The 25,849-nt window shown below is 39.9% G+C and overlaps 1 protein-coding gene across 3 annotated transcripts in view; it reads right to left on the reverse strand.

Annotated features, from left to right (window-relative positions):
* Positions 1-25,849, reverse strand: part of Ac78C (adenylyl cyclase 78C) — a 464,534-nt gene that overhangs the window by 150,674 nt on the left and 288,011 nt on the right. For all 3 annotated transcript variants that reach the window (XM_083129709.1, XM_083129708.1, XM_083129710.1), the window contains exon 2: positions 21,804-21,951. In XM_083129709.1, the coding sequence (XP_082985835.1) occupies positions 21,804-21,951 (148 nt within the window). The remainder of the gene's footprint in view (positions 1-21,803; positions 21,952-25,849) is intronic.

Raw genomic sequence — 25,849 nt, forward strand, 5'->3', positions numbered from 1 at the left:
AAATTAACACTATTATCTGTCAAGTGCAAGTAACTCTGAGATGCGTTCTAAATTAAGAAACTGTAACTCGGTTTCTTTTAAAGAGTAACTTTCCGAACACTGTTTGCAACTTTTCTTTTAGCACAGATAAATTGCTGAAGTGTTCTTTGAAAAAGTGCCCGATTTTGTTACGTTATTTCTTCAGTAACTGTGAGGAATAAGGATATCCAGGTATTCTCCAGAATCTATTCTTTACATAGATGTACATCATTCTATTGTTTCCTAACCGCTAGTAAAAGTCACGCCTTCACGCCGATTTTCGATAGGAAAGCCACGGAAGCACCGAGGCTTCGCAGAATCGCAGGGGGCAGTTTTCTCGTGAACTCCCATCCCTCCGGGGAGGGTGAGTTCGGTGACGTCAGTTTTTTACCGAAGCAAAAGTGCGAGTGGTGCTCTCAGCGCCTCTTAGCGGATTATTACAAAACTTCTTGCGAATGGCGATTCCCAGTGGGAGGTCGGTGCACCGGTTTTCCTGCCTTAGATGAAGATCTGCTTATATATCTTTATCTGTGCTTTTAGTTAGGTCAGAAGAGACTTCAAGGGAGGATAAGAGTGAGCCATGACCCACCATATTTTTAAAAGTAAGTAGCTCTGTGTTACTTTTTGGCAATAGAAGTAACAGTTTACAGTTACTTTACACTACTTCAATTGTTGACTTGAAAATTTGTAATGTGGGGAAAGAGCTAAATTTCGTAACATGTTTCAAACTATATTTATTTTCTGGATGCTAAGGTGAAAGGGTTTTCGTCAAATCGTCTAAGGCAAAGAAGCTAAGCAAATATCGTGGTAAAATTAAACAATTATGAATATGATGAGAAACCTCTGAATATTAGAACCCAGGATATCTAAAGCCCGAATCACACAAAGCTAGTTTGTTGGCGCTCGACTTGCTACCAGGTTAGAAATGATAATGGCTGCCAGGCTGGTTTTGGCAACTAGACTGTGCTCTAATTGCAACTTTGTTCTTTTGATCGATGCTGTGGAAGCAATCAGTGTGAATGTTTGGACATGTTAAGATAATCATCATCATCATTCTTTCAACCAGGCACGCGCTCGGATAAAGAACCCCACCCATAAACAGCAGCCGCCGGCAGCAGACCAACTTCAAGAGACGACCCCCTGACATCTTTCATGAGGAAACCTAAGGAAAATGATGCCAGACATTCGAGCGGCGAGGAACGGCGACTTCACAAAGATGGCAGCCATTGTAATCATGCTTACAGACAAGCAAGAAGAGGATGGCTGTTTCTATTAGACGACAGAAGACAAACTAAAACTTGACAACTTCTAGACGACAATAGACGCTGTACGTAGCACAACCAACCCAAATCTCAACCAAAAGCAACAAAAAACGGCAAAACCAGAAAAAACACCTCAACCATTTTACTTCCAAAGCAATACCCTAAACCCCCTCCCAAAAAAACACCCAAGGAACAATGCCACTCGCACACTCTTGACCCACAAAAGCCTTCAAAATCCTAAAATATCTCATCCCCATTCCCCGAGCCGAGGGAGCATACATCAAGAAGCGGAACTGCCACACCACGTCCTCCACAGAGAAAGCAACACCCAAGAAAATCCAAAACAACCTCCATCGACCTAGCAAAATAAAAGAGCAAACACTCTTCATCACCAAATACCCACTCACTGTTGCCAGTTACAGGGAGAAACCCTCATGACAAAATCTCAAACCTATTCATACGTCCCAAAAACATTCCCCTCTTCATTAGAAAAGGCAAGTGCCACGGGATGGAACTTTACTGTTTATTTATTACTTCTGTTGCTAGATAAAAAAAGTAACGGAAATTAAGTTCATTTGCGTTTACTAATATTTAGGTGTGCGTTACGTGAATGACCCCCGGCGCCACACACTCGATTTTGACTGCATCATTAGGAAAATCACAGTATTGAGATTGACTGACATCTATCGGAAAACAGACGAATTATTGCCACGCAACGTGAGAGGATAAACGAATGCACCTACGAAAAGTTTTTACGTTAATTTTGCTTGCGAATAACACGTTCTGTCTTTCGCCCCAGGCTGTCCACATTGAAAATACCGGGTCACCACAATTAATGTTGCCCCTTCTAGAGGCCATTCGAAGCAATGGATTGAGGTGAAACTTGGTGTAGAGGCTAGAGAGGCAATGATGAAGCGAATGCTGATGGGAAAGAAAGTTCAAATTTTCACCACCAGGTGGAAATTTGGCGCTGAGGTAACAACCACCAGTAATTTGAGTTTATGTCGTTACAGCAGTGTTCAATATGTGCTCTGCCAATGCGAATGACCCTTTGGAAGCGTACGACAGTGTGATCAATGCACGTAGCGTTGCCAGGATGTTGTTCACTGTGCACCAGATTTCAGCGCAATATTTCAACCTGGTGGTGAAAATTTGAACCTTTTCGTCAGCACTCGCATCCCCATGGCCTCCATACGCTCTATATCAAATTTCAGCCAATCCGTTGCTTCAAACGGGCTCCAGATGGCTCTGAGTATAAACGCAAATTTCTAAATATGTATGTCTTCGTAATCAATTAATACTGGTCAGACTGGATAATAATCATGATATTTATTTAAAGAATCATTTTGATGATTTTTTATTTAAATGAGATTTTTTATTTAAGTAGATTTTTTAATTAAAGAAAACACACTTAAAATTGCTTGCATGATTATTAGCGCCATACATAGAGAAAGGCTTTTACTGGTAAACGGCCCTGTAAAATATTTGAACAGTTTGATTAAAGCAAATAAAAAATTACATGTAAATACGTACACATTTTTCTGTTTCTGATACTGTACATATGAACCTAAGCCGTGCGTCAGGTCAACTTTGAAAAAACTTTTCGCACATGTGGTTCCAAACGTGTGCGCAGAATATAGTTCCGTTGAGACGCTTTCTATTCCGACATAACCGCATACTTTGCAAGGAAACAGTTAATAAATTTGTAATATGTAGACAAAATAATATATACATTGCAATCACTGAGCAGACGAACTTGGAACCGCAGATCGCCAACTAGGCTGTCGATAGCGGTCAATCAACACTTAAACTCAAGAGCGAGTCGAGGTAGACTTGAAGACTGTTGCAGTTGCAGTACGCGTGGAATCACCAATCCGTGTGACACCAGTGTTGCAGACCGTACTATTTTAACCCTACATTTATCGTGATTCATTGCTAATCGAGATGCACAGCAACGAGAATGGCTGAATCGAGGTCTCCTGTTGAGAGCGCGGTTTCGCCCGAATGATATTTTAGGCAGCATTCCAGAGGGAAAGCTCTCCAAAGTCAAGCCAAACAAGTTTTTATAAATGTATATTCATCCTTAAGGCAACAATATCCGGATAAGACAGGACGTGAGGTGATGAGCATGACGTCGGCGTTGACAGGTGTCAGTGGACGTTCCATTTACGCGGCGAAGAGTGCTTTTTTTGAAAACGGGTAATATGGAAACACCAGGCAAGAAGAGGCCCCCTTGCTAAAGGAAATCGTTGAAGAATGGTGGTGTTGGATGATTTCTCCAAGCGACTTATTCGCCAGAAAGTGCAAGAGTTTTACCTTCGCAATGAACTTCCAACCTCAAAAAAACTGGCGCAGGCAATAAGAAGTGAGTGATTTACCGTCGATGAGCGCTCGAACTGTGTGTCGGGTGTTGAACGATTTGGGTTTTGAGTTTAGGAGGAGGAAACGATCGTCTGTGTTGCTGGGGAGGGAAGATATTGTTGTTTGGCGACAAAAGTATCTGCGCGCTATAAAAAGGTACAGCCGCGAAAAAAAAAAAACATTTATTATTTGGACGAGACATGAGTCAACGCGGGACACACTTTGAATAAAGCGTGGGAGGATACCACTGTGCGAAATCACCGCCAGGCTTTCGTTGAAGGGCTGAGCACTGGATTAAAGCAGCCGACTGGGAAGGGGGGGGGGAGGCTTATTGTTACACACATTGGCAGCAACGAAGGCTTTGTCGAAGACGCTTGTTTACTGTTCCGTGAATGAATGAATCAACTTTGAAACAAAGATAATATTTTGCTTGAATGAGGCTCCTTTTTAAAATTTACATGCGCTTTATTTTACTTCGCTTTTATGCCACTTTTTGGCTACGAAGATGGGGATGAGTAATGATATGATGAAATTGATGAATGGACACTCACACACATTGATGCCCAGGCCGGGATTCGAATTCAGGACCTCTGGCGTCGTAGCACGTTTTAAAATTGAGAATATAATTGATTATTGATTAATGACATTTTTAACAAAAGTAATGTGTGCGCGTGCGGACGCGCATGTGTGTAGGATGCACGATAACGATGAACATAACACAATGTTTTCAGTAATCCTTATGTCGAAAACGAAGAGAGAGAAACAAAAAATGAAGAATACCGCAACCTTTCTTCCTCGCAAAAAGTTATTTTTAACTTTTTCTTTTATTTGATTTATTTTGCTTAGCTTTTTTGATACTTTTTGGCTAATCGCAAAGATGAGGATGAGTGATGATATGAAAAATTGATTAAGGGACATTCTCAAAGAACACCCGTGCTTGTTGTATGAAATATCATTATCCTTGCTTAGCACCCCCCTTAATATTATCGCGCAAACAGTAACTTCTGGTATTGTAAGAAATCTGTAGCACAAATGGCATAGATTTGTGAGAAGTGCATGCCCTTCTCTAGCAAAAAATAAGTTTAATTTTGAATACAAAATTGTACTGCACATTCCGGATTTTCAAAAGTTATTTTACGTAACATACTTGTCGTTAACTGGTACATTGTATAACACCATCAATAACAAATCACGCTGTTTTTGTGGTATATAAACTTCAACTTTGTATGTCTTATAAGGAAAGGATGCTTGCAAGTGGTGCAACAAACTTTTTAATAAATTTAATCTTTGTAAACCAAAGCAATAACTCACCATAAATTCAAGGGACGCCTGTCGTTTACTTTCACTTTCTTCCTTTTTGATCGCTCCATACAACCTAATTCTCCCCCGCACACGCACCCTCATGTTTCAAAGATATTTCGCGATTAAACAATAACACATTTATTACACAGTTTATGCACAGAAAGTGATTTAAAAATTAAAAATTGTGTGGTTTATGAGACTAAAGAAGTAGAAATACATTCCGCTTGACATGCATGTACGGGTTTTGATGTGTTGATGGGATGGCAATACTGTCGATTCTCTCATTGTCTGCGATACGAAGAGCTCGGCGGTTCAGGTAAGACAGCCATGGATGATTCTGAGCGCCGTACTCGCGCGGATTAATACATAAACCCTGCTGCAAACTTGACCTGACGCCCGGCTTAATAAGGAAATATTTGTTGAGTGTGTTAATGAAACTAAACAATTTCAGTAACTTTTCTTACAGTGAAAATAAAACTTTCTGGATGTACTATATAATTGTAATTTAAAATATTTTTTATAGTCTTTGTAGCTGAATTTTGTCAATTTTTTTAATGATAGATAGTCTATAAAATATCAGCTGCCATGTATATTTACAGTTTATAGATAATGACACTATATAATGTTTAACATGATTAGTATTTTGTGTATTATTCTACACAAAAAAAGTTTACTATTTTTGCCTATAAAAATTATTGAATTTTAAATCAACATAAATGTAAGTGTTTTTAGAGTTTACATATTACCCTTTCGTATCAGCTTCAACCTATCAATACATATATTTTGTTTCCTTTCTTAGAGCCTAATAAACACTATTAAATGATTACGATACTAATGTACTTTCACCAAAAGTGATTCTGATATCTACAAAATCCTTATGTTCTATAAATTATTTAAATATAAAATTAAATTATAAAAATATTAAAATATAAATTATTTATTTATCTAGTGATTTATATCAGCACATGTACTACTGTTGTACTGAATAATGTAAATGGGTTTACACCTGTTGAATACTGTTAAAGAAATAAATGAACGCACACAAGTGTTTATATATTAAAATTTCGCCCCCCGCCCCCCTTACAGAAACACGTGAGACTACAAACCTCCATATTCAGTGTACTTTGTGAGCAGGGATTAGGTTCAGCATGCTTGCGTGAAAATCTAAACAACATATTTGAACAAGAAACAAATAACTTTTGATTTGTGTGAATGAATAAAATAGTTTTTATCTTGTTTTAGAGTGTTAGTTACTGATATATTTAGATAGTTAAAAGTAGCCGGGCTCAAAGACATTTGTCTATGAGGCGAATGAATGCTATATTACACCAGTAAAATGGAATAGTCCATTGTAACGTGAACCGTGGCAGGTACTCAAGGTCAACAGTACACACACTTCATTTCCTTTCATGATCCTTGGCGTGTAACTGTTGATCGAAGCCGGGCCACTTTTAACTGGGACACCCTGTATAAATGTAACTGAATACTTGTATTATCATACTAGTATTATATTTTTCTTTCTGTAGATTGTAGCATGAATAAAGAATGTCTGACTCTAATTTCTAATGCCATGTGGCACAAACGGGAGAGGAAAGAAGAGTTTACGGGATTCTTGTTGGGAAACCTGATGGTCCAAGACCAGTAGGAAGTCCAAGACCAAGATGGAGCGATGACGTTGAGATGGACCTAAAGGAAATCGCTAGGTATGGAAAAGAGAGGATAGATCTTGGTCGAGATAGGGACAGATGGAAGGCCTGTGTTGTTGCAGCCATAAATCCTCGGGTTTAAGAAGGCTAGAGAGTTAGTTGGTTGGTTAATTTCTAATTCAAAGAACAGCCACTAACTTGACATGAAGAGAACGAGAAGGTGAGAGTACAAAGAACAGAATTCAGGGAAGAGGAGAAATTACTTAGTATTTGCAAGGGTCTCCGGAGACAAGGTATTACACGTGGAAACTTTGCTTCATCGATTTGTACTTAATCCCGTCTTCCTCTCATCCGATGAGACGCTAATGGCCTGATTACGTCTCTTAAGAAGACCAACTTTTACTTTACTAGGAAAAGTCAGAGTAGATTAACTTCTCTACGTGTTTAATAGATCTTACGAGATTCTTATAAGCTGCGGACATTCTGCGAAAAATTCAACTCCAGCTAAGATTTGGAAAGTAAGACGGATTTTAATTGATATTATGTTATTTGGTGATTTCAACCTGTCCATCAATTGGGAAAGCCCAAATACGGGAACTATAAACTGCCAAAATGATCAGTGGTTTATTGATACGTTCATTCACGGAATTGGATTAAACCAGTTCAACATGCATAAAACACGTGGTGACAGCAACCTTGACTATGTACTGGCAACCCTGCCTGATATGCAGGTAACTCCAGGAAAAAAATATTTCTAACCTCCGATCATGACTCACTCGACGTCACAACGCACCTGCCTACCATGAAGAAAGACAAGGAATCCGCCAAGTGGAACCAAACACCCACCACCTATGGCGAAAAGCTTCATGGAATGTCATCCAGCGTGCGCTCAACGCATAACCTTGGCTTTTGTTGATGGAAGAGGAAGTGAACGAAGCCGTTGAGAACCTTGTTGAAATTCTGCATGCCACGATTAAAAACTTCGTGCCCACTGCGAGACCGATATCTATGAAATACCCCGTCTGGTTCGACAGAGAAGTTCTCTTTGTGTTAAAAAATAAAACAGGCTTGGTACCTATGGAAGCAGCACCCTAATGTTCACACTCACGGTGCCTATTGTGACATCAGACGTCACTCAAAATACCTACTAAAAAAAAATATAGTGAACATAAAATAACATAACAACCGAATGTACTACAAACCCAAAGAGATTCTTCACATTACTAAATTCAAGAAAACACAAAGCCCACGTATACCTAAAGAAATTGTTCATAATACTGATATTGCTAGTGGAGAAGGAAGAGCCGAACTTTTCAATGCTTTTTTCATTACAACTTCTTCCCTCTCTCAGTTTCCCACCCTCTCCTTCCACTTAAATGCTGTCCGTCCTCACACACTATCTTCAATCAAAACGTCCCCCGAGGAAGTAAAATACCTTCTCGCCTCATTGCCCCTCCACCGGTCCGTAGGTCCAGATGAAATCCCCACAATATTCCTACTTAAAACTGCCGACTCCTTGGCTCTTCCCCTATCTGCCTTACTCTACAAATGTTTCTCTGAGGTTGTGTTTCCGAAAAACTTCAAACGGGACAACATTGTGCCCATTCACAAAACTGGAGATAAAAAACATGTAAAATCCTATAGACCAATCTCACATCTACCGCCACTATCAATTATTTGTGAAAAAATCATCAAAAACATGTTACTTCAGTTTACGTCACCATATATCAACACAGCACAACATGGATTTCTTCCAGGCAGCTCTTGCCGAACAAATCTTTCCGTGTTAATTTCGCATGCTGACAGAGCTATTATTAATAACTCTCAACTTGACACTATATATTTGGATATTTCGAAAGCCTTTGACAAAATTAATCATACATTTCTCCTTCATAAATTATCATCCAGATTTAATATCCATGGCAAATGTCTCTCTTTTTATTCCAGGACTACCTCCATGAGCGTGAACAACGCGTTGTTTTTTTCAGGTACCTCTCCTAACTTTCTTCCCGTTTTGTCTGGAGTTCCCCAGGGGAGTGTCTTAGGGCCGCTCCTATTCCTTCTGTACATGGATGACCTCCCTGAAAAACTATCCTCCCTCCCTATCAATATACTTTTGTTTGCGGATGATTGTAAACTCTTTAAAGAGATCTCATCGCATCATGACATGATGATTCTTCAAAATGCTCTCAGAGAACTTGTTAAGTGGTGTCGTCAGTGGAATTTAGAACTAAACCCTCAGAAATGCTCTTTCCTTACTTATTCCCTAAAAAAGAACAAAGTGGTGTCTACTTATTCTATTGAAAAGAATCCAATCCAAAAAGGTTCCACTCAAAAGGACCTAGGTATTATCACGGATGAAAAACTCACTTTTAATTATCATATTATAGCTACCACAAAAAAGCAATGCGCCTTCCTGGTCTTCTATACAGATTTAGTGAAATTCAAAACCCATCATCTCTTGCCTTATTCTTTAAATCTTTCATCTCGCCCATCCTTGAATACTGCTCCCCAATTTGGGCAATAGCCTCAAAAGCCAATCTTACCAGAATAGATTCTGTTCTCAGTTTCTTTCTTGCCATTGTCCACCTTCTTTCCGACATGTATCCAAATCAGACACCATGGCTGTACTGAATATTCACTCTTCGTCCTTTCGTCGTGATCTAGCTGACATGAAATTTTTATACAAGATAATAAATGGCAAAATCAGAACAGATCTCCTAATCAGTGAATTCACACTTAGGGTACCCCAAAAGCAAACGCGCAACCTGCAACTCTTCCACAACCCAACCACTAGGATATCCCTTCTACAACGCTCCTTGTTTTACAGGCTGCCATAAATCTACAACAAACTTCCCCTGCATGTAGATATTTTCCTTCCAGAAAGAAATGTTTGTACATTACTGACCAAGAACATGTAAATCTATCCCATCTTGTTATTGTTTTTATCTTTTGTTTCTACTTTATGTTGTTTCAGCGTAAAATGGCCAAATAAGACTGTATCTGAAACTGTGAGTAAATAAATCAATAAATAAAATAAATTTGACCACTGAGATTGTCGGGATTAGCCAAAAGTAGCAGAAAAGCGACCTAAAATGGCCTAATTCAATCGAAACGTCCATTCTGGACTTACAGCTTAAGGAGGATCACGAACCACCGTGCGAGGTACCTCCACCGGGGATCGAAGGGAAAAAAAACCTTCGATTGCACGACCATACCTTTACCACTACGCGACACCCAGGGGGGGGGGGGTTAGGGGTTGAATATTTTACGGGGAGGAAATCAGCGAAGGACGAAAAGAGAGACACGTTCGGTGTACACGCCGCAAACGTATCCTGGCGTAAACGGAAATTTAAACCTCACTGCATTTCCTCCTCTTGATCGATGGGTTATGTCCTGAGGGGAGCAGAAACCCACCAGGGGGAGGGAAAGGGGGTGCCTTGCCGCTTGTAGCAACAAAAACCGCACTGGTATGTGCGTTCCAGGAAAGTACGGTCTGCTTTTTTTGGGAATTAACGCGGCTATTCCATTACAACGACGGGGCTAATTAAAATTCAGACCCCGTAAAGGCATACAAGGAACGTCGAGCTTCATTAGCTTTTGTTTATTTATGCATTTTTAGATCCGGTTCCTATGTTTGAGACTTTAAAAATACATTCAACGAGACGTTTACTGCATACACTAACATGTCCGAAAGCTTTTTCTCTCAGCGTAGTGGCCTTGTGATCAATGGGTTCAGGGTTAGAGACCAAGTTAAACTGTAAATATAGTCTTCAGTAGCTACATCAGAGCATAAATTCGACTTGAAATAATATTTTGTAGATTATATTCGAGGGGTGGTCAACAAGCTACTGTAACGTTCGTTAGGTAGGCGATCACACAAAGTTCGTTAAACGCTGGGCTGTGTATTACGTCTGCTAAATGATGTAGTTCCTAAATCTCTCACCAGAATGTCATAGCAGGCAAATGAAATCACGACTACTGGTATTGCATGCCAAGGAAGGTACAGGGTGTTTTGAGGGCCAAATGTAGTCTTAGCATGTTAAGATAGTGTAGTTCTAAATTCGCTCACTAGATGTAATCACTACTGTTGGTGTTGTTCAATTCAAGGAAGGCACAGGCTGTTTTCAGATGTGGATTCAGCATGTTAACGGTAGTTCCAAATTCTCTCACCAGATGTCATATTACGTAGCACAAATCAGCGGACCAGGGCAGTATGGGAAATCTGTCCGAAACATCACGTGAAGTCCGAAAACGACAGCAAGTGTAGCAAAACAAATGCTGTGTGCTGGTACTTAACACTTTCGGTGACCTTATTAATGTGGGAATTAAAAAATGAAGTTTCCTTTTGATCCATTAATGCGTTGTGTGTGTGTGGGGTGTTTATGTATTATTTGTGAAAGATCATACTTTCACACAGTTTCATCGGTGATTAAAATGGTGTGATTTTCCCAAAGGTGGTGAAATATGATTCGTATTTGAAACACAAGTAATGTTTATATTTATATGAATTTGAAGCTACTCTTTACATATTGATACTTTGTAACGCATGTAGTACCTGTACGATCTGAAAGAATGTTCACCCAAAAGGGAAAAAAAAACCTTCAAGTTGTTTGTTTATCAATCAGCGTATGCATTCGCACTTCGGATATGCTTGTTTGAGTTTGAGCTTTTGTTTTAAGTCCACTTTATGCACAGATATGCTGATCGGGACTGGGCTTAAGTTTAAATAGGATCCGAACCACCACGTACATCTTTCAGTATATCTCAATACACTTATGAAAAGTGACAGTTATGCGTTTAAAAAAAGTGTACAATTTTGACGACAAAGTTTGTTTTAAATTTATTTTATGCTCAGATGGGTTAATCGGCACTAGACTTACACCGGGAACCGAACCCTGGACCGTCTATTATAAGGCGATAGCATTAAACACTAAGCTATTACAAGAAACTAAAAAGTTACCTAGTCCTGAATTTATTTCGGTGTTACCTACCATTAATACAGGGTTATTATAAATGATGGACCCATTTTCAAAACGTCATAGGTAGGGAAGTACAGATCCAAATTGAACAAGCTATATACGAATGGAAAGAGGACGGTCCAAAGTTTCTGGCGGGCAGCTGCCGGCGGGCTGTGGTGGTTGCGGAAGCTGCCGGTAGAGTTCGCGAGAGGACCGTCTCTGTCAGTTGTGAGCAAGATGGCGACCTTGGCGACCGCGTCGATGTTTGCCGTGCAGCCAATGGTGGCCACATTGAACATTTATAAGCCGTGCAGCCAATGGTGGCCACATTGAACATTTATAACAGTTACAAACATTGTGGTAACAAACTTTGAACCTTCCTCTTTCCATTGGTATATAGCTTGTTCACTTTGGATTTGTATCTCAAATATATGATGTTTTGAAAATGGGTCATCATTTATAATAACCCTGTATAATGTTGCGTTTTGGCAAATAACGTTCTTACAAACTCTGAGCATTGTTAAGGTACTAGATAAAATTCAGGACTACACTTATCATAAAATAGTTCACAGAAAGGATGTAAGCGCAATGCTCATCAGATGTTGCAACAAGATTTAAGTGTAAACGAATGTAATATTCAGGACGTCCGCAGGATTTTTCCCAGGGAGGGGCAAGGAAGGTATTTTTTTTCCAGGGGGGCAAACAAGGCACATTTTCTCCAAAAAATAGTATTGTTCCCTAAAAAAACATTGCTTAAATTTGAATTTATGATGTTCATGCAATAATTAATACATATTATTGTGGCTAAAATGAAATTATATGTGTGAAATACATAATTTTTGGTTGACTTTCATTTTCCAGATGGGGGGCACGGCCCCCTCTTGCCCACCTTCCGGACGCCCATTGTAATATTCAACAAAACCGTACCGGATTATATCACCTCGGAACAGTGAGTAGAAGGTGAATGGCGAACGTACTCTAGCACACACATGAAGAGACAAAATACTATGTCACAAGAAATAACAGCCTATGGCAGAGAAGATTAATGTATTCTTGCATTAGGCAAACATAGAAGTATCAGTCAAATCACAGAGTACTTTGCATACAGAAAACAAAAACTGTTTACGAACAAAGACTGCGACACGAAAATTTAACAGAACCATCTATTCGTCTTCCCATTTGAACTCACTAGTGTTGCCAGGTCCTATTTGAAATTCTATTCCGTTTCACAAATACAATATTACTAACAGCAAGGATTTGTATAACCTATCTAGTTATCGGTAAAGTGTGTTTACAACACGCTCCGAAACCTTTGCCAGAAACATGGCGGCGGTCGTAATTTGCCGCAATGAATTGTGGGATAGGTTGAAAATTGAATATTGTTCATTCATCGGCCCCCCAAGTGTATATCGCGTAAGTTGTTCTCCAAACAGATTTTCTTCAGAATGCGATCCGCAGTAGCAAGCAAAGGCTGAACGACCTTTCACCTTGCCAAAAGCCAGGACCGAAAGCAAATTCGACTCGACAAAGATGACGGGACGAGCAACCATCCAACGACGCTTTGTAATTCCATTTTTCCGTCGAGAGTGGCTGGATCCAGAGAGACATGGAGTTGCCGTCACGGCTGGTTAAACCGTGCACTCAACGGTCTCTTCCATGAAAGCTGGGGGGGAGGCCTGTTCACAGCACAAGAAAAGTCTCATATTGGAAACTTTGAAACGTGCTCAAACTTCACAGTCGATCGACGTTTATGATAAAAGTAGAGGTTTTGAGGGGGGTAGAGAGGACGACTGCACCTTGCCATAAAATTATGAAATAATAAATAATTGAAAGCCTTGGGAGAAAAACTTATAAAACCATTAAAAATTGAGATAACGCTAGGTGTAGTTGCTACACAGTCTCCTGTTGTTTACGCATTAGTGAACGAAGTCTACTTGGCAAAACACACAAGAACATCTGGGTAATACACGAGTCACAATGCAATGGACGAACTTTCATTTGAGTTTTTCTCGGTTTTACACTTTTGTGGGGTATCAAGTTTAACTCCAAAACCCCTCAATTGAAATAATATCCCGAACACTACTCTGTTCCTAAAATATATATCTTGAAGCTTTCAACAGGGCCTGCCCAAGGTGGGTGCGGGGACTGGGGAATACAATATTTGCCGGGCTGTAATCAAACTTTATCAGATTTTTGTTTCTTTGTCTGAAGCACAGGTGTCTACACAATCATAATGCAAAGATTATTACATTTCATTATCATCTAAGAGAATTAAGCAGAACATGTTGATGGTTAGAAAACGAGAATTAATAAAAGATTCAAAATTATTGTTCTATTTCAATTCTGATGTAATACTGGTGCGACGTTCATTACATTTAATTACAAAACTGGTTGTGTTCAGTTTCAAACTGTTACTTTAACTATACAAGTGGCAATATTTAATCATATAATATAATTCTCTTATCTTTACTTTTCATTCTATTTTGATGCTGCGGTGAATTTATATTTTTTAACATAAAATAATATTTTCACATCTTCATTTCATTCTATAAGTAAACGAACGATACATATTAACTACTTCCTTGCACAAACATTTGAACACGATTTTCATGTAGAAGCTTGCTTTGTTTTGAATATGATTTTCGTAAATTTGGATATGTTAAGTATGTCAAAACAATACGTGAGGTCAGGAAAAAATATATTAATTACTTAATTGGATGCACCAGCGTCCTATTGCAACGGATGGATTTCGCAACCATCCTTTACAACGGATCATTTAGTAGAATACATTTATCTTTATTGAAATACTAGCTGATTTCCCGGCGTTGCCCGGGTATTTATTTATACCAATCTTCTATTAGACAGGAAAATAATGAATTCTAACTATAGTGTAAAATGAACTTGGAGTTGAACGGCATTGGGAGTGTCACTATTCATCTTAGCGACCCCGAAAACTATGGATTCCACACTAATATCGGTCGTTTTCGATTATTCTTACATGTCACCCCCATCCCACCCCTAGGGGTACCAGAGGTGTATTGGAGTTGAACGGCATTAGGAGTGTCACTGTTCATCTTAGCAACCCCGAAAACTATGGATTCCACATTAATATCTGTCGTTTTACATGTTACCCCCTTCACCCCAGCCCTAGGGGCGCCAAGGTGTGTCTTGGAGTTGAACGGCATTGGGAGTGTCACTATTTGTCTTAGCGACCCCGAAAACTATGGATTCCACACTTATATCGGTCGTTTTCGATTTTTACATTTCACCCCTTCCCACCCCACCCCTATGGGTGACAGGGGTGTCTTACCTCCATAGTATTTCTTTCCAGATTGCAAGTGATATGTGTACCAAGTTTGATTGAAATCGCTCCAGGCGTTTGAGAGTTATGCCGGAAGAAACACACATACATACATCCATTTATATATATATAAATAGAAGATTTCAGCTCACGGATATTGATTTGGTGCCAGTCCCAACAATACTGGAAATCTGCTTGACCTTACGCATATCAGCATGCAACACTAAAGCATACAGTCTTTGTCTCTGCAAACCAGCAGCATGGAAGAGGCATAAGGCCAAGGTTGGAAGAAGGAGGAGTGTCTAACCCATAAAAGGGTGAACTATTTTAAAAGTAGTAAACAACTTCAAGGTTCTCTGAAAGCAAGGAAAACAGTGAACGTGTGATTTCCCAAAAGTGGATAATTGCTCTAGGACTAAATATGGGAATCTGGTGATCACCCATCATGAGCAAATTGAGGAAATGGACTTATGTATAAAGAGCCGCTGAGATCGAAATGACTTTGAAAGATCACTGGTCAACAAGGAGACAGGAAGACAGTCTGTTATAAACGCCCCCCCCCCCACAAAAAAAATATGGAACACTATCCCAGTCCCGGGGAATTGCTGCCCGATTCAGGACTGCACCAGTCATGCCTCTGATCAGGCTGCAGTCCACAAGCGCACAAAATGTGAAAATGTGCGCTTGTGGTCCATAAAAGGTGCAACGAGCGCACAGCATCCAATACTATGTTGCCACATCTATAATTGTGTAATGGTTGGCCTGTGTAGAGGATCACTTAATTGAATAAAAAGTCAAATATCAAGAAGTAATACAGTGGAGGCACAAGTGGTTCGGATCCCACCTTAAATTGTAGGTCCAGTCCCGATTAGCCTTACTGTGCATAAAGTGGACTTAAAACACCAAATCAATCAATCAATCAATCAAGAAGTATTACACATGTTTATTATAACAAAACTTTCATGAATGCAATGAATGACTTTGTTTGTAACTTATTTGTTAACTAGGTTAGGTTAGGAATATGTCAACTTACCTCCAAGTTATGTCTTTTTCTTCCGGTGCGAAATTGACATAACTTCTGTGCGGTCCGTTTTCTTTCAAGGGACCCCTTGAAAAGCAAAAACAGTTGACACAACGTGGCAACATCGCCATGGGTTTTGTGCGCTCGTGGTATACATTTTTAACCACATGCGCACGCAGCCTTTTGTTTGTGCGCTCCCGACCTACGGCTTCTGAGCAAGGTAATGAACATCTTTTCTATTTCAGACTAATCTTGGATAGTCTTCTACAGAGAACTTAGTCTTAGCTAGTTACGGAAAGAACTTTAAAATATTCTATGCATAAGCTTTTGGTGAATACATTGTAAGAAATATGAAAGAGGGTCTTATATTTTCAAATGTCTAAAGATCTGAGCTACGCATCCCATGTAACGTCTCTAGCCTCCCAAGGGCGTTTACACAATAAACTCTTAAAAGAAAAACGTACTCCAAGAAATATTATTTCTGGCGCCCCCCCCCCCTGAAGCGCGGGGCCTCGGGCCAGTGCTCGAGTTGCCACCCCCTTGGGCCGGCTCTGACTTTCGATTGATTGATTTGATTGATTTAATTTATTTTACTTCGCGTTTTGTGCCTCTTGGCTAATTTGCGAAGATGGGGATGAGTGATGAAATGATGAAATTGATGAATGGACATTCACAAACAACCTAGCCCGAGCGGGATTCGATGTGCTAACCACTCGGCCACAGGGTCCGGCGCTCTGGCTTTCGAGACTGACCAGGTGCATTCTGGGTACGTTTCTGAGAACTGACTTTACTCGTCTTCAGGAACTCAAGCGCCGTGGAGAAAAACAGAATAACATTTATAATTAAACGTGTGCTAAACGACAAAGATTATAAAGAAAACATTGACCACACAGGCCCATGACACGTAGGTTGTAAATTTAAAAGTCCCTGGTTGAAATCCCAGCTCGGGAGTGTGTGTACTTTGTGAGTGTCCCTTAATCAATTTCATCCCATCATCACTCATCCTCATCTTCGCAATTATTGGTCTTTTCTACTGTTACGCGGCCGGTCCTCAAGAAACCAATGCTATTTTACTGGTACAAATGTGTGTAGGAGGCGCCATTTTAAAAATGAAGCGTACTTGATCAGTGTTGCAGACTTGAGAACTTTTGTTTTAAGTAACAGTGTAAATTGAAGCTGCTTAATATTGTTGTTGGACTTTTTAGGTTCTCATTCTACTTTCCGTCGTATATATGATTTCTCTTAACAGAGTAAACCGCCCGATTGTTGTTGCAATGAAGCTCTCACCCATTGTTGCCGTTACCAATGAACGCCAGCCCATGATGAATGTCCATAGACCAAGGCTCGTAATCTTTGGCACGGCAGGCCCTATTCCGTAGAACCAGGTTGACCAAGATTCCAGGCGGCGGGAAAACTACGGAGACACCAAGAGATGAGCTGCGTCTTCGGTGCACTGACGTCACCGGCCATGGCCGACGTCATCCAGGAGTACAAGGCGGCCGAAGCCTTCCTGAGGAGCCAGCACGTCCACGTGGACAATAAGATCAAAGAGGAGGAGGCGGTCATCAGGAGCGGCGAGTTCAAACGGATCAGCTCTGCGGACAAGAAAGCTCGCCTCTACGCTCTTGAGCTGAAGATAGAGAGGAGACGTCAGTTGGTCCTCACTCTGGCGTGCGTCGAGAACCTCAGGAAGATCGTCGAGAACCTTCAGGACGCTCCCGACCAGGAAGTCCTGAGGGACACCTTCGGGAGGATCAGGGCCCTTAGAAGGGCAGAGTGCGCCGATGTCTTCAGGTACTTGGAGATGATACACGCCCTCGCCAAGCAGCAGGCGGTCAACGAGAAGCTGACCTGCTCCAGACGAGACAAACGGAAGCGGAAGTGGGACATGAACCATCACCTCGCTCAGGAGTGCTCCGAGGCGAAGATGATGAAAATTTAGTCTTGTCAAGTTTCCTCTAAACCTTTCAGTCTCTTTGGAAGCCCAAAAGCAAAAATGAAGTGATAGGCGTGCAGAACAGTGTACCAAAAAAGTGGAACTTTTTGATTTATTTAGTTTCACCTGTAGAAAAGTAACGTGAGAAATTCTTTGTGCAGAGACCTCCCACCCATCTACCGCTGTTAACTTTAGGATTCGTCGTCACTGCTGAGGCTAGACTTTTGTTTACGAGAATGTATATTGTTTCGAAAAGGTTGTTTAATAAATTCACTGCAAAGTTTCAAAGTCTTCGGCTGTGTTATTAATACACCCAGAACTCGAAATGCATCAAGGTTAATGCATTAATTGACACAGTTAAATGTGTCATATTGTTATCTTTATTTTATCTTTTGTTATATTTGGTCAGAACTTGTCTGATTTTTCCAATTAATGCATTTTAGTGCATCACACGTAACGGACTCTCAATCTCTGTGTGTATTTTGACACACCAAAAAAACTGCATCATTTGCAGTGATCTTTGATTGGAATCAACATATGTGTGTCAATTGACACGTTCCGGGTTCTGTGTGTTGTCAACTTTTGGGAACAAAACGTCCCATAAAATACCCCAACCCCCAAATATTCACTATCAGTTAAGAATGTTATTTTAAATCGACACAATATAATGTATAAAGGTAAAAAAAGGTAAAGTGTTCCCCTGTGCATAGCACCACGCCATGAAGGCGTATAGGGGGTGTGGGGGTAACGCCCCACACTTTCTTGATCCGGTCGTGAGTGGGGGTGATGTGATCAGCATCACGCCCCTGACCGCCTTTACCCCCCAGGGTTTCCCCCAGGTACCCATGTTATTCGACGCTGGGTGGGCGCCGGGGCCGCTTCAACCGTTAGAAAAGTTCCCGGATTTGAACCGGCCGGGGATCGAACCCGGGACCTTTAGCATGGTAGTCAGACGCGTTACCGACTGAGCCACCGCGGCCACTACAATATAATGTATGTATGTATTTAAAAATTAGGAAGTTTCCCCCCTCTAAATCCTCTTAGATGAGTAGATAATCTGAGTCGTCACTCATACATTGAATGTTTAAGTACACTTTATGCATAGGTAGGGTAATCGAAACTGGGACCACAGTTTAAAGTGGGATCTGACCCACTGTGTTTATTGAACGAGGGACCACTTGATTACAATGCGACGACTTTACCATTACGCCATCGGGGAGCGTATTTACAAACCCTATAGTGCTGCAGAACCTCCAGCGATATTTGGCTACTGATTGGCTGCCATTCCAGAAGTTGATGCAGCGTTCCTACAAGTTAACGCTAGATGGCAGGGTTCAAATGAACAGTGTAGATTTCAGATATCCATCCCAACAAGATAAGAAACCCATTTACACTAAGGTTCATTTTCTAGCAAAATTATTTAAATTAATGTTTTAGAAGACAGAAATCAGAACTCTTCTTGAAGTGAATGATTTTTCTATTTAAAGTCACATCAGTGCAGAAATTGTAACTACCAATGATTATTGAGAAAATTATGTATATCCAATGTATAGCATTTTAAACATTATATTTTATTATGTAAACGTATATTTCTTAACATAATTTCGACAATATGTTTACAAACTTTATTACTATATAATCACAAGTCTAATTTTTTCCATACTTTTGCTGTAAATGAAGAAACAAGGAACACTGGACACGGAACATAATCACTTCCGGTTCACACAGCCAATAAGAAAGTGTTATATACCTCTGGTTCTGCAGCACTATAGAGTTTGTAAATACGCCATCGGGGAGGCATTCTGACGTTACTCATACAGAAGGCTAATGAGAATGAATAGTGTCAACAAACAAGTAAACAAAATTTCTCTTTTCTGAATTCTTTTCTTTTTTTTAAAAAAAAAAAACAGTTTGTCTTGTTGCACCGTTGTTGATCATTTTTGCCAGAATTGTCTCCGCGAAGTACTTCCGTCGTGGCCTGTCCTCGGGCTTGATTTTGTGACGAAGCTGCATTTTGTACGCCAGTAGGCGCAACCTTTTATGGACGACATCGTGTACAGTCGAACGAGGTAACTGTAACTGCCTACTTGCTTGTCGGATTGACTTACGAGGGCTCTGCTTGAAGGACGCTCGGATTAATTCAACAGTAGCCTCTGGAACTGCGTGCTTGGCATGGCGGCCAGACATCGAAAGCAAACTTCCAGTTTCCCGAAGCTGCTTGTCCCACTTCTTGATTGAAATGTAACTGGGAACATCGTCGGTTGGTCGCAGTCCATATTCACGCCGAAAACGACGTTGTACCAGTGTAACAGACTTTAGTTCCGCGAGAGAAAGCACACAGAACACCTTCTGCTGTGGAGTCCACATGGCTACTGACGCGCGCGTTTACGTGAACAAAGCAGTTACGTGCAGTTACGCGCGTGCGCACGCGGTACCAACTGCCGCAAGCATACGTAAAAAAACATTTTGAGTTCTGCCCCTTTGGCTATCACTAAGATGAGGATAAGTGAATGAAATTGAGGAAGGGACGCTCACAAAGAAACAAATGCCCAGGCCGTGATTCGATCCAGGAACTACTGGCCTTGTATCGCACTCATGCACTAGGAAAAACGAGACACACGTTTTGAAAATTGCTTATTTTAAAAATGCTCGTGTCACATCGGAACAAATTGAAGCTAAAGAGCAGATTCTCGGTGTATTTGACTTTTCGATTTCTTTACCTTCCATAAGAGCTCAGAACTTGTTCTGTAGCATCACAAGATTGCAGAAATTGAGATACTTTGAAATCTCTTACACAAAAACCACTGTACTGAAAATATGGCAGAATATGTTTATAATGTGAATAATCTTTCTTAATGGGAATTGTCCAGTCTTGGAGATACTGGCACAAAAGCATATTTTATACAGAGTGGCCAAAAATATTGTTTAACTGTTTGAACTTTATTAACAAAGAAACTATTAAAGATGACTTGACTGGACTTTTTTATATGAAGCTGCAGTGTCTATGTTGAGCATATGTGAGACCATATATTTTGTTTTTAGTCCCGTCACAGCCTGCCAAGCGGTAGTCATTAGTTTACACAAAATGGCAGAGGTGAGAATTTTATCGTACGAGAAACGTAAGAAGAGCCAAATATCCATCCAGATCTCCTGATTTAACACAGTTAAATTACTACCTGTGGGGAACTGAGAAGAATGCTGTGTACACCACAAAGCCAGAGACACTAAGTGACGTGGGACATGCAATTGAGACAACCTACGCTTCCCTTCCCGCAGAAACCGTATCTGCTGTTTATCGATCTGTTCAGATTGCACATAATGTATTACTGCCAATGGTGGTCATTTTTAACATCTATAACTTTAAGTTATGCGACACCAAAAAGAAGTTCGTTGTTGCTGTTATTATTGTTCCTGTTAATGACGTTCAAAGAGTGTAAACACTATTTACTGCATCTACTGTAACTATTTGTCAGACAAATAGTGGATTGGTGGTTTCAGGCGGAACTGCACCCCCTTCTAAAAAAATCGCGAGTGTACAACAACAGACAAACATATTATAAGCAGATATTGAACTGCATACATCCCGGGCACTGGCTCTGGTAACGTCTCGCTTCGCCAGTGGGTTGAAATTTACCAGTGCCATCTATTGTAAATAATTTGGTGCAGAAGTGAAAGCAGGCGCCTTGCAGCGGACAATTCCAGAAGTTCTTGCAGACAGTAATTCGTAGTGCAGAAGGTTTGCTGCCCGAGTTCAATATCTGCTTATAATACGTTTATCTGTGGTACACTGTACCTCTACACTCAATCCTTACCCAGCGTTCGAACTTGCGATCCTCGTGGTGCCTTACACCACGGAAGACGGCTTATGCACACGCATCAGAAGAAGATATTATAAATTGAGAAACTCTTGGTTTGAATACACTAAAGAGAATGGACTCCCAATGCCATCTGTCGGTACATTGAATAACTGCTTTTGCGCAATGAATACACATTACCTTGAGGTGGTTGTTGGTCTGCCCATCTATCTTTCCATCTGGCAGCCCTCGGGGTCCCAGACCGTCGAAGACTCCTGCGTGGACTCGCTGGGAGGTGATTCTCTTCACCGCTTTTATCCATAGGTGGCGCTTCGAGTCGTTCGCAAACCTGGAATATTAAAAATTGCACGTTGTAACAAATGCAAGCAGATTAAATTCTGGTAATGTATGTTTCTTTTCTATTCATACTTTCATTATCTTCTCTCATAGGCGGATATAATTTTCTTCTGGGAGTGGCACGGAATATGTTGAAAGCTTATGAGATGTAACAGTGTGTGTGTGTGTGTGTGAGTGAGTTTAGGGCTGCAGTCGAGGGTATACGTCGGTATACGCCATATACCCTCTGGTTAAACTTACCCATTAGAGTATATCCTTTGCTACAATGTGTATACATCCTAGTTTCGTTTTGTTTATATTTATTTATGTCATTTGACCATTACTCCATTGAGCTTATTACTATCAAGTACTTCTAGTTTCACGTGATCGGGAATATAATATCGAGATGGCCCAATATTTGATCAGTTTAAGCCTCGAAGATATGGTAGATATTGTTGCAAATAACACTAATTCAAGACTTTGTGGAAACAGTTCTCGTGACACGTGTGGTGACGTATCAAAAGAAGCACTTGGAGTGGTAAAAACAGCTCCAGAAGACTTTATTTCTCAACCTACGTATTGCAGTTGTTATGTTTTAATTTTTTCCATTTTCAGTATTATTAGGAGTATTATTAAAGTTACTGACAGGGTGTCTCATAAATATTTTCGCTTTAAAACTATTAAAATAAATACTTAAATTTTTTGTATAAAGATAAATTTATTACCAAAATAAAGCTTAAACATTAAATTTTTATTTGTGGAAAAGCGTATTGGGCAAATTGTGACTGTTCATATTTTCACATTCAATTATTAACGATTGGCGAGGATCCTCACTAACAGACTGGTGCACACGGTCAACGTTCCTGTTCGACCATGATGACCTTGGACGTCCCGGCGATTTACTCGTCATAGTGCATCCAGTGTTTTCAAACTTTCTCACCCAATATTTAATTAAATTTGCGCTTGGGACGTCTCTCATTCCTGCCAGGTTACAATGATGTCGGTATAAACGACGCACAACAACATATGAATAATTATTTTTATAAAACGCACGAACACAAAAAGCACGTTGCTGCCCCGTAAAGTGCACCATGGCAACTAAATATTAACAATGTTGGTTGCCAAGCGTTTGCGATCTATCTCATTTCTCCGTAATGTGAAAATTGCCCCAGAGGGCGGATTCAAAAAAGCAAATATCAACAGGAAAATAAAATTACATTAGCATCCTGTATTATAGTCTATAAAATAGTACAAGAGCTTTTATGTCTAAATACTATCATTAAACTAAGCGCTTCATATTTTCAATATATATTAAGTTATGCCAACAACATGCAGAAGTGAAAGCAGGCGCCTCGCAGCGGACAATTCCAGAACTTCTTGCAGACAGTAATTCGTAGTGCAGAAGGTTTGCTGCCTGAGTTCAATATCTGCTTATAATACGTTTATCTCTGGTACAATGTACCTCTACACCATCATCAGAATTCTACCGCCGTCAATGGCTTCTTTGTTTTTTATCTCCCTCTTAACGTTTCACGAAACTAAGCCTATACCCTCTGGAAATTTTGGGACTACAGTAGTGTGTGTGTGTGTGTGTGTGTGTGTGTGTAATATTCACACAAAGGCAATTACAAATGTTCGATTTAGATTTAGATCCAATTTGGTCAGATAAAGAAGTTGGGACCGTACCTTCAAAATGGAATCCGAACCACTGTGCACCTACAGTCACAGCACTTCTAGATTGCAACAACCCCATTCACTTTCAATGGCAACACTACAATTCAGACGTGTCCGTGACTGTACTTAAAGCAGGAAACAAACCGAAGTAGTTTTTGTTTTTAAGGTGATGATATTAGTACATTATTTTGAGAAAAAAAAATAGTTCTACGTTTATCTGTATCACCAATGATAGCAGAAATGAATAAACTATCCTCTGTCCAAAATATGGGAAATACATGACCCAGAATGGTCTCTCGCTGTGTTCACTAGTTCATGTTATTGCCTTGTAACCAAGAAGCCACGGATTGGATTTTCGGTATCGACATATTTAATTTTCTAGTAAATCTAGTCCACATTAATGTATTTGTGCTAAATTTTGTTTTATTCTTTTGCTATCTGAAAAATTATTCCTGGAACATTTTTGTTCGTTATATTATAATGTCATCAGTACTTTTTATAAAAATTCTTAGTCATTCCTTATAAGGAACACGTGCCCCTGTATCCCTCCCGCTAAATTCGCCAATGTCTTGTCTAATACTCCCTCTGTCCCATAATTATAGTCCGCAAGGGGGACTTACCGGGTTTAAACCCCCCCGTGAGCTTTTAAAATATTATGGAAAATGCTGTAGAAAAAAAATTAAAAATGGCTAATTTATCACAGTCAAAGATCTGCGACAGTAATAATAATAATAATAATTTGAATTATTATTCCCATGCAGCATGAAGAAAAACACAACATTCCAAACACAATATAAGCGGTCGCAAAGTTCAATTTTGCAATTTTTTTTTGCAAAAAGTCGCGCAGTGACTCTCGCGAGATTGTGAAAATTCCTTGCTTCGTCGCAGTGTGCCGACCTTATTGCAAACGTTCTTCTCTGTACTGATTTCACATCCCCTTGTGAACTCTCAAGTGATGCTGAGTCTACATCCACATCATTAAATAATGTTGAAGAAGTGCTTTGTGAATAACCTAGAAGTGATAAATGTGTTGGAATGTCTTTAAACTTACTTTTCAACGAAAACAGACTCAGTGGAATTTAGCAACATTTATTCTCGCGCCTCATCATCCTCCTGGGTGAGTTCCACAGGTAAAGGTAATGTAAATTCCCCCGTGCATATAGCACCGTGCCATGAAGGCACACGTAGTGGTGTGGTGGGCCCCACACATTCTCGATCTCGGCCACTTTGCAGGTGATGTGATCAGCACCATGCTCCTGCAGCCTTTATCCCCCAGGATTGCTCTCAGGTACCAATTGATATTAGGCTGGGTGCGGAGACAAGGCTGGATAAATTCCAACTAATTCCGGGAATCGAACCCGGATATCCCACGAAGTTGTGAGACTAGACCAGCGCGGCTCCTTGAATGAGTTTCATATTTCGATTATTTCAATAAATTTAATATATTTGCTTGTTTTTATGGATTTTCTTCACACTTAAAATGTCTCACTTATCATTTTACAAATAACCGTTGACTAGACAATTATTTTGAAACAAAATAAATGTAATTTTGTTCTATTTCTTTCATAAATAGCAGCTGCATTAGTAGTAATTAAACTAATTAATTAATTAAATATAAGAATAATTAATTTATTTTTATTAATAATTAATTAAAGTATAATAAAGCAATGGTAATGTGAATTTGTAGAAAGTTTTCGAAATAACACCCCCCCTTGATGAAATCCTGCGTACGCTACTGGTCCGGTATGCCAAAATGGTAGTACCGAAATGACAGACGAAGAGGCAGATGGAAAGCACAATTTGTACTGATCCTTGAGTAGTAAAGTTGTATGACTCATTCCCTTGTTTCATGTTCTTCTTCTGTATACACCAATGTCACAGTTTGAATATCGGGCAATTATTATGAGACAACAAACATAGGTGTACCGGACAATAATTATGGGACAGAGGGAGTATCAAAGAATCTAAAGGTTAAAATATACAAGACAGGAACTATGTCTGTAGGTTTGTATTGATATTGAAGCGAGACATCTCACAGTCGAAGAGGAACAAGAATTAGAAACTTTGAAAATAAATATTAAAGATAGTAAAAGTTGTTGGAGATGAAGCAACAGGGAAGTGGAGAAGGTTAGATAATATAACCACTATGGTGGCTATGGTGCTAAGCTTAAGGACTTCGTAAGACTACATGAAGAGAGTTGGTACTTGACTTTCAAAAAATGCCCCAAACGTCCCAC

This window comes from Lepisma saccharinum, chromosome 10 (assembly GCF_977018435.1).
Source record: "Lepisma saccharinum chromosome 10, izLepSacc3.1, whole genome shotgun sequence".
NCBI lineage: Eukaryota > Metazoa > Arthropoda > Insecta > Zygentoma > Lepismatidae > Lepisma > Lepisma saccharinum.